Source organism: Anolis sagrei, chromosome Y (genome assembly GCF_037176765.1).
Source record: "Anolis sagrei isolate rAnoSag1 chromosome Y, rAnoSag1.mat, whole genome shotgun sequence".
In the NCBI taxonomy this organism is placed as follows: domain Eukaryota; kingdom Metazoa; phylum Chordata; class Lepidosauria; order Squamata; family Dactyloidae; genus Anolis; species Anolis sagrei.
Genome location: NC_090035.1, coordinates 76119249 through 76129661, shown reverse-complemented (window position 1 = coordinate 76129661; position 10413 = coordinate 76119249). Strand labels below are relative to the sequence as shown.

General features: G+C 50.2%; 1 protein-coding gene across 1 annotated transcript; it reads right to left on the bottom strand.

Annotated features, from left to right (window-relative positions):
- Positions 1-218: 218 nt before the first annotated feature.
- Positions 219-10227, bottom strand: LOC132782093 (myb-related transcription factor, partner of profilin). The gene is made up of 2 exons (XM_060786764.2): positions 6097-10227; positions 219-2877 (listed from the first exon to the last, which is right to left on the bottom strand). The coding sequence occupies exons 1-2, from the start codon at positions 6554-6556 to the stop codon at positions 2231-2233; spliced, it is 1107 nt and encodes a 368-aa protein (XP_060642747.2). The 5' UTR covers positions 6557-10227; the 3' UTR covers positions 219-2230.
- Positions 10228-10413: the final 186 nt, after the last annotated feature.

Below are 10413 nucleotides of genomic sequence, written 5' to 3'. Positions count from 1 at the left end.
GGAGAGTCTACTGAACAAGCCAGTACCTGCCGCATACCAGTACTGCCATCTGTTGAGGAGTTACGAAGGTGGAGGCAATACTTCTCATTCAACCCTCGTATTGTGTACCTTCATAAATGTGGTAAGTGCATGCTTGCTTGTAAAAAGAAGCCCTGCGATTCTGCACTTCGTCTCTCCGACACTGTGACGTCAAGATTCGACAAACACAAAGGGAGATCTAGTATGAAAAAATAGTTTATTGAGTTAATTTATGTTTTCAGCCAACTATGTTTATTTTTCCTCTTTGCCTTTGAAGCCTATGCTTTAAAATATTTTATTTACTCGAATCTAACGCTCACCTTGTTTTGGGCGAAATCGCTGGGATTTGTAGTTCACCTACAATCAAAGAGCATTCTGAACTCCACCAACAATTGAATTGAACCAAACATGGCAGATAGAACTCCCATGAACAACAGAAAATATTGGAAGGGTTTGGTGGGCATTGACCTTGAGTTTGGGAGTTGCAGTTCACCTACATCCAGAGAGCACTGTGGACTCAAACAATGAGAGAACTGGACCAAACTTGATAAAGAAACTCAATATGTCCAAATGTGAACACTGGTGGAGTTTGGGGAAAATAGACCTTGGCATTTGGGAGTTGTAGTTGCTGGGATGTATAGTTCACATACAATTGAAGAGCATTCAGAACCTTACTAATAACAGAATTGGGCCAAACTTCCCACGCAGAACCCCCATGACCAACAGAAAATACTGTGTTTTTTGATGGTCTTTGGTACCCCTCTGAGACCCCCTTGTGATGGATCTGGACCAAACAGTGATGGAACTGGACCAAACTTGGCACAAATTTTGGAGTTGTAGTTCACCTACATCCAGAGAGCACTGTAGACTCAAACAATGATAGATCTGGTCCAAACTTGGTACGACTACTCAATATGCTCAAATGTGTACACCAGTGGAGTTTGGGGAAAATAGACCTTGGCATTTGGGAGTTGTAGTTGCTGGGATTTATAGTTCACCTACAATCAAAGAGCATTTGGAACCCCACCAACTAGAGAATCGAGCCAAACAATGATGGATCTGGACAAAACTTGGTAAAGAAACTCAATATGCCCAAAAGTGAACACTGGTGGAGTTTTGGGGAAAATAGACCTTGACATTTGGGCATTGTAGTTGTTGGGATTTATAGTTCACTTACAATCAAAGAGCATTCTGAACTCCCCCAAAAATGGAATTGAACCAAACTTGGCACAAAGAACTCCCATGACCAACAGAAAATACTAGAAGGGTTTGGTGGACATTGACCTTGAGTTTTGGAGTTGTAGTTCACCTACATCCAGAGAGCACTGTGGACTCAAACAATGATGGATCTGGACCAAACTTGGCACAAATACTCAATATGCTCAAACGTGAACACTGGTGGAGTTTGGGGAAAATAGACCTTGACATTTGGGCGTTGTAGTTGCTGGGATTTGTAGTTCACTTACAATCAAAGAGCATTCTGAACTCCACCAAAGATGGAATTGAACCAAACATGGCATACAGAAAGCTTATGACCAAAAGAAAATACTGTTTTTTCCGTCATCTTTGGTGACCCCTCTGACACCCCTCACGACCTCCCCCAGGGGTCCTGACCCACAGGTTGAGAAACACTGCCATAGATTAGTGCTATGCAAAACTGGGATGTGTAATTTGGTGACACATCAACATCCTTTGGCAGAGAAGGCTTGACGTCTCGTAAAACAACGAAAAGGAACAAAAAGTAAAATACTTATTTTGGTTCCAAGGTTTTGAAAATTGGGGTGCGCATTAGATTCGATGGTGCATTAAATGCGGGTAATCTATATCTGCATGTAAATTTGCAAGAACCTGGTAGGGGTGTCAGTCAAATAGGGGAATGCAATCGAAGCCTTTTGGTTTGGTGGCCGCAAAAAACCACAAGCAAGAAGCCGGGAGCTGCGTTTGCTGAGCAATGAGGTGTGCGGAGCTGCGGCAAACCTTTGAGCAACAACCACAATCTGGGAAAGTCACTTTTGGGGATCACGATTAGGAGCCAAACGTGACTTTCCCAAACTTGGGCAATAAGCAAGAGCAGGAAGAGCGGGTCCATGTGTCATAAAGGGTTCAAACTTGCATTATCCATATGAGGAGGGGATATCTTTGGGGAAGGGGGGGGGTAAGAGAAGTCATTGAGATGCCAATCACAAGAATGGCATGCTCAGCCCCTTCTGAATTAGTTCTTCCAGCGTCCTCTCCGTTTGCGAGTGGGGATGCCTTTCCTCCGCTTCTGGGGCCTGCTCGGGGGTGGCCCCGTTTCGGGCACATCTTGCGGAAGAAGTCTCACTTCGCTCTCACTTTGCTCAGAGGATGCTTCTAGTTTGGTAGCAAAGGTCTCTCTGGGTGGAAGGGTCTCCCCACGAGACATACACATTCCCTCCTGTGCGTGCGATAGGTGATGTTGTGTTTGTGCCGGAAGCAGGGGTAACAAGGTGGCCACCACTTCGGTGAGCCGCTCCAAACCTTGCCGCAAGGTGTAGCTCAGCTCGCGGATGGCGTCGGCCGTCTCCCTCTGCGCCTGGAGGAAATCTAGAGGGGTCTCGCAGATGGGCGCATCAAGGCGGGTGTGCCAACGTCTCAAGGGTGGTGAGGCCGATGGGCACGAGGTGGTGCTCAGTTGCTCACCGGGGGAGTGTGCAAGATGTGGCCGGATGCAACCCAAAGTGGCCGGAGAAGGTGCCAAGTGGACCACGGACCGTGCCAAAGGGGGTTCCGGTGAATCACGCTCCTTGAGCCGCAGGAAGCCTCCGTCCAGAGCGCAGCAGGATGTGTGATGCGTAGGTGTCTCCGGACTGCAGGATAGGTGGCTTCCGGTTGGCATATCTGCAAGGGCGAGGAAGGGAGAAGAGTGACCACACGGATACTTGGAAATCCACCTCCCTGCGTTTTGTTAGTTTCTTAGAAAACACGCCAAGCCTTGAGGCCCATCCAGACAATGCCTTTATCCCAGGAGCTTCCGCAGCAAAGAGGAGGGTGGCCAGACACCGTTCCCTGTAAACACAGAAGCAATCGCTACAATCGCGAGATTTCCCAGGGCGGGAATATAACGGATTTGAGCCAAATATGCAGATCTCCGCATGTCTGTATGTCCCCACAATCGGAAAATTCAGGATTTTTAAAATCTGGGTTTGTTCCCTGGTTTCAGACATTTGTTCCTGATCAGCCAGTTCCTAAAAAGAAGGTGACACTTGAGTAGAAGGCAAAAACTTTGTGTGCCAGAAACCTCATGAAACATGTGGACTGCACACAGGGGCGGCTCGTCCATTACGCGAAGTAAGCGGTCGCAGAACACTTTTTTTTGCCAGGGGCGCAGAGGCACCTCTGTAAATGCCCCTCGACTGCCACTTGAGGAGCGCCCCCTCAGCTCACAACAACCCTAGCAGTCCGGGGGGAGCCTCGGCTTTCTTGCCTCGCTGCCGGGAGAGCCTCTTCCCAAAGGGGCCGGGCCCTTGACCCTCGCCTAGCCCCTCTCGTTCCTGCTCCACCCGGCCACCGGGTGCGCGAGCAGAGCCGGCGCTCAATTGTTCTCCGCGTCCGATCCCTTCCCCATAACCAGCTCCCTTTCCTGATCCCCCGGTGCTCCACCCGCCTCCTCTCCTCTCCCCAATCCGCGGGTGGGCCAAGGGGCGGAGCCGCCACACCTGGCCCACTTCGGGTGCGGAGGTGTGTCTGAAGACCCCAGCGTGCACACCAAAAGTCGCCTCTTCTCCTGACTTTCTCTTCAGCCATTGGGACCAAGAGAGAGAGAGAGAGAGAGAGCCCCTCTGGCTGGAGGTATCTCCCACCTCCACTCCCTCCTTTGTTTTTGCGCCTACCTTCAGGAAAGGTGGGCATCTCCACCTCTCTGTCTCTCTCTCTCTCTTGGTCCCAATGGCTGAGGAGAAAGTCAGAAGAAGAGTTGACTTTTGGTGCACACGCCGGGGTCTTCAGGCACGCCTCCGGACCCAAAGAGGGCCAGGCAAGGGAGCAAGTGCGGCAAGTGTAGTTACCGGGATGTATAGTTCACCTACAATCAAAGAGCATTCTGAACTCCACCAATGATGGAATTGAACCAAATATGGCACACAGAACTCCCACGACAAACAGAAAATATATATCAATGATTGGTTGGGGGGGGGGGCACCAAAATACTGTTTGCTTACCGTTGAAAATTACCTAGGGCCGCCTCTGAGGGCACATTTACTCTGGCCAGGACAAAGTTGTGGCCCCCAAGTCAATGTTGTACATCTTTTCATAAGAAGAACAATTAGGAACAGCACTCTTGTTTATGAACCTAGGAACAGCACTCTGTTGTTTTATGTCACAACCAAATCTGTCTGGACAGATGGCCAGGCAGCCAGGCTCTAAAAAGTGTCTATAATGTTTTTTTAGGTTGACTTTTGACAAGCACTTCTAGATGTATACCTGAGTATATAGTAGGCATGGGCAAACTTTGGCCCTCCAGGTGTTTTGGACATAAACTCCCACAATTCCTAACGGCTGGTAAGGGAAGGAAGGAAGGAAGGAAGGAAGGAAGGAAGGAAGGAAGGAAGGAAGGAAGAGAGGGAAGGAAGGAAGGAAAGAAGGAAGAAAAGAAAGAGGCAGGGAACGGAAGGAAGGAAGGAAGGAAGGAAGGAAGGAAGGAAGGAAGGAAAGAGAGAGCGAGGGAAGGAAGGAAAGAGGGAAGAAAGGAAGGAAAGAAGGAAGGAAAGAAAGAGGGAGGAAAGGAAAGAAGGAAGGAAGGAAAGAAAGGGAAGGAAGGAAAGAAAGAGGGAGGGAAGTGGGAAGGAAAGAAAGAAAGAGGGGGGGAAGGAAAGGAAGTGAAGGAAGGAAGGAAAGAAAGAAAGAGGGAAGGAAGGAAGGAAAGAAAGAGGGAAGGAAGGAAAGAGGGAGGGAAAGGAAGGAAGGAAGAAGGAAGGAAGGAAGGAAGGAAGGAAGGAAAGAGGGAGGGAAGGAAGGAAGGAAGAAAGAGGGAAGGAAGGAAGGAAAGAGAGAAGGAAAGAAAGAAAGAGTAAGGAAGGAAAGAGGAAAGGAAAGAGGGAAGGAAGGAAATAAAAGAGGGAGGGAAGGAAAGAAAAGAGGGAGGGAAGGAAGGAAGAAGACCAGTGATGTATTTAAGAGTTCATTGTGCAGGTACGCAGCACGTTCAGACGTTGGTACCAGTTGGATGAAACATGGGAGTTTATGAATCCCTCTTCTCATAAAGGAATGCTTTCAAAGAAGGACACGCTGTTCTCGCCGCATCTATAAAAAGGTCTACACGCAAAGGCAGTACTTTGGCCAGTGGCTCAGATGCCGCACTGTCCGGCCCCACACAAACTATATTTCTTCATTGGCCATGCCTCTGCTCATTCACACTCCTGGTCTCCCTTTCAGCTGCAAAGGGGATGCCAGAACGGAAGAAAAACATATGCTGGGATTCATATCTGGCACTTAAACCTTCCAAACCCATGAGTAGGAATTGTGTGGTCCCCAAAACGTGGTCCCCAAAACGTTGAACTACAATCCTCCTAATACTCACCTTGATATACGCCAGCTAAGCTGCTGGAAGCTACAGTCCAGCATCATCTGGGGCCCACAATGTGTTGCATGGTTGTGATGGTATTCCATCGTGAAAGCCACTCTGCACATGCTCCACGACTGGGAAATCTAACCTCCAATCGAGTCTTCTTTTCTCTCTTCATTTTAGAATAGTGTTTGGGAATCATGCAGCCTTCCAAATGTTGTTGAACTCCAAGTCCCAGCAGTCCTAGCTTAGCCACTTATAAATCCATATTCCAGACATGGGCAAACTTGAGCCCTCCAGGTGTTTTGGACTTCAACTCCCACAATTCCTAACAGCCTACCGGCTGTTAGGAATTGTGGGAGTTGAAGTCCAAAACACCTGGAGGGCCCAAGCTTGCTCATGCCTGCCCTAGATTCAAATGTCTCTGCTGCTGACATATGACAACACTCTTCTGTCTTCAGCAAGCTGGCACCAAAAGTGCCACATTCACAGTTGCTACTATTCGCCCATATTGGAGAAACCTACCAACATGTGAACCCATTCCCCATATCACTCACCTGTGCCCGGCTCTGCTTCCACGTGGTAACTGCGGGCACCAAACTCTGGCCCTGCGTTCTGGCAAGGCTCTGCCCGACCGTTGGCCATCCCCAGCATCACGCCAGGCCCAAGGATGGCAAAGATGGTCTCCTCCTCCGCCGAGAAGCTCTCGTTGCAGGCGGTGGTGCCGGCCCCTTGGGTGGAGTGGGGCACCCGTGCCAGCTTCTCCTTGGTGCGCCGCTTGAAGTCATTCCACCGCTTCTGGACCTCCTGCCCGGTCCGCTTCCAGCTGGTGATGCTGTTGATCTTGGCAGCGATGCCCTCCCAGACCCGCCGGCGCTCAGCCACCGTCACCCGCCGACTCTGGGTGCCGTAGAGCTTGCCGTAGTTGGCACGCACCTCTTGGATCAGGATCTGGTTCTCCTCATAGGAGAAGCGTGGCTTACGCAGGCGGATGATCTCCTCGCTGTCCCCTGGCATTCCTGGTTTGCTGACTTTCAATGATGCCAACCTCTGGGCAACAGCAAGTGTTCTTTATGCCCGGCACCATTTGGTTCTGTACTGTGCCAATCTTTGGATTCGCTTACACCTGGAGCCATGAAGTTGGCCTCTCCATCATACACTCCAAACTCCCTTATGCCTGGCACCATGAAGTTGGCATCTCCATTGTACAAGACTCAGAAGCAAGGTGATGAGGTTTTGGTCCTTCTGGTGCCAACCTCTGGACCTTTACGCCAGGCACCATGGAGTTGCTATCTCCATCACATAGAAGTCAGACACAAGACAATGAGATGTTGGTCCTTATGGCGCAAAGCTCTGGACTCCCTTATGCCTGGGACCATGAAGTTGGCATCTCCATCACACAGGACTCAGACGCAAGGTGATGAGATTTTAGCCCTTATGGTGCCAACCTTACGCCAGACACCATGAAGTTGCCATCTCCGTTGCACAAAACTCAGAAGCAAGGTGATGAGGTTTTGGTCCTTCTGGTGCCAAACCTCTGGACTCTTACACCAGGCACCATGAAGTTGCCATCTCTGTTGCATACATTCAGAGGCAAGGCAATGAGATGTTGGTCTTTATGGTGCCATGCTCTGAACTCCCTTATGTCTGGCACCATGAAGTTGGCATCTCCATCACACAGGGCTCAGACGCAAGGTGATGATATTTTTCGTCCTTATGGTGCCAACCTTACGCCAGACACCATGAAGTTGCCATCTCCATTGCCATTGTCCATTGCACAAAACTCAGAAGCAAGGTGATGAGGTTTGTGTCTTTCTTGTGCCAACCTCTGTACTCTTACGCCAGGCACCATGACGTTGCCATCTCAGTCGCACAGAGGTCGGAAGCAAGGTAATGAGATGTTGGTCCTTATGGTGCCACGCTCTGGACTCCCTTATGCCTGGCACCATTAAGTTGGCATCTCCATCACACAGGGCTCAAATGCAAGGTGATGAGATTTCCGTCCTTATGGTGCCAACCTTACGCCAGACACCATGAAGTTGGCATCTCCATCACACAAAACTCAGAGGCAAGGTAATCAGATTTTGATCCTTATGGAGCCAACCTCTGGACTCTTACACCAGGAACCATGAAGTTGCCATCTCAGTTGCACTGAGGTCAGAAACAAGGCAATGAGATGTTGGTCCTTGTGGTGCCACAGTCTGGACTCCCTTATGCCTGGCACCATGAAGTTGGCATCTCCATTATACAGGGCTCGTAAGCAAGGTGTTTTGGTTGTTCTGGTTGCAACCTCTGGACTCTTACATCAGGTACCATGAAATTGACATATCCACACACAAAAAATCAGAGGCAAGGTAATCAGATTTTTGTCCTTCTGGAGCCACAGTCTGGACTCCCTTATGCCTGGCACCATGAAGTTGGCATCTCCACACAGGGCTCAGAAGCAAGGTGATGAGATTTTAGCCCTTATGGTGCCAACCTTATATCAGGCACCATGAAGTTACCATCTCTGTCGCACAGAGCTCAGACGCAAGGCAATGAGATGTTGGTCCTTATGGTGCTACAGTCTGGACTACCTTATGCCTGGCACCATGAAGTTGGCATCTCCATCACACAGAGCTCAGTGACAAAGCGATGAGATTTTGGTCCATATGGTGCCAACCTCTGGAATCTTATGCCAGGCACCATGAAGTTGCCATCTCTGTTGCACAAAATTTAGAGGCAAGGCAATGAGACATTGGTCTGTATGTTGCCCTGCCCCAAACTCTCTTATGCCTGGCACCATGAAGTTGGCATCTCCATCACACAAGGCTCAGAGGCAAGGCAATGAGATTTCGTTTGTTATGATGCCAACCTTTGGACTCTTGTGCCAAGCACGATGAAGTTGCCATCTCCATCCCACAAAACTCAGAGGCAAGGTAATGAGATGTTGGTCCTTATGGTGCCATGCTCTGGACTCCCTTATGCCTGGCACCATGAAGTTGGCATCTCCATCACACAGGGCTCAGACGCAAGGTGATGAGATTTTAGTCCTTACGGTGCCAACCTTACATCAAGCACCATGAAGTTGCACTAAACTCAGAGGCAATGAGATGAGATGTTGAGTTTTGGTCCCTTCTGGTGCCAACCTCAAACTCTTTTACACCTGGCACTGTCAAACTGTTACCTCCATCATGCAAGAGGAAGATGCAAAGAGTTGGCTTTGGATCCTGAAAGAGGAGGAATGATGCTTTCTTCTCAGCGTGGCTTGCTTTGACGGTGCCAACCTCTGAACTCCCTCACGCCTGGCACCAAGAAGCTGGAGACCTCACGATACAGGGACCAGAAGCAAGGCACTGGTTTTGGGTCCCTTCCTGTGCCAACCTCTGGACTTCCTTATTACGTCTGGTTCTGCAAAACTGGCATCTCCATCATCCAGAGTTCAGAGGCAAGGCGATGGGATTTGGGTCCTGATGGTGCCAATCTCTGGACTCCCTTATGCTTGGCACCATGGAGCTGGTACCTCAATCATAGAGGAAAGAAACTGGCTTTCAGTCCACGCTGATGCCTGGCACTGTGAAGCTGGCATCTCCATCATCCAGAGCTCAGAGGCAAGGCAATGGGATTTGGGTCCTGATGGTGCCAATCTCTGGACTCCCTTATGCTTGGCACCATGGAGCCGGTACCTCGATCATACAGAAAAGACACTGGTTTTCAGTTCACGCTGATGCCTGGCACTGTGAAACTGGCATCTCCATCATCCAGAGCTCAGAGGCAAGGCAATGGGATTTGGGTCCTGATGGTGCCAATCTCTGGACTCCCTTATGCTTGGCACCATGGAGCCGGTACCTCGATCATACAGAAAAGACACTGGTTTTCAGTTCACGCTGATGCCTGGCACTGTGAAACTGGCATCTCCATCATCCAGAGCTCAGAGGCAAGGCAATGGGATTTGGGTCCTGATGGTGCCAATCTCTGGACTCCCTTATGCTTGGCACCATGGAGCTGGTACCTCGATCATAGAGGAAAGACACTGGTTTTCGGTCCATGCTGGTGCCTGGCACTGTGAAACTGGCATCTCCATCATACAGAGCATTGAGATATTTGGTCCAGTCCCAACTTCTGGACTCCTTGTGAAGGTGGCATCTCATTCTCCATCATCTAGAGCTCAGAGGCAAAGCAATGGGATTTGGGTCCTGATGGTACCAACCTCTGGACTCGCTTATGTTTGGCACCATGAAGCTGGTACCTCCATCGCACAAGGCTCAGAAGCAAGGCATGAGGGTTCGGTCTCCGCTGATCGACTCCTTTACAGTTGGCACCGTGGAACGGGCTTCTCCAGAGCCAGGCTTTTGGTTTCTGCCGGTGCCAACCTCTGGACTCCTTTAGGAAGCTGGCATCTCCATCAGAAAGGGGCGAAAGGCACGGCGATGAGTCCCAAAAGAGGAGGAAGGGTTGCTTTCTCCTTGGCACTGCTTGCTGCTGCTTCTGCGGGTGGCACCGGGCAAAGCAGGCACCTTGCCAGCATGGCTTTGCTTTTGCAGAAGGTGCCTCCAAGGCTCCTCCAGTCCTCTCCTGCGCCCGCTCAGCCGCCTTGGTGCATCGCAAAGCCTCTCCAAATGCTTAGGAAGCTGCTCCTGGCTTCCTCCTCCTCTTCCTCCTCCTCCTCCTCTTCGTCTTTGGGCATGCTCACTGCTTAGCCGCACTGCCCTAGCAACCGCGTGAGGTCTCCATCTCCTCCCCACTTTGCGTACAACTCCAAAGGCTTATGGGAATATCTCTATTTCTCTCCATCTCAGATTGCAGCAGCCTTTCTGGCCTCCTGGGTGTTTTGGACTACAGCTCCCAGAATCCCTGATCCTTGGGCCAGGCAGTTGTGGCTTCTGGGAGCTGGA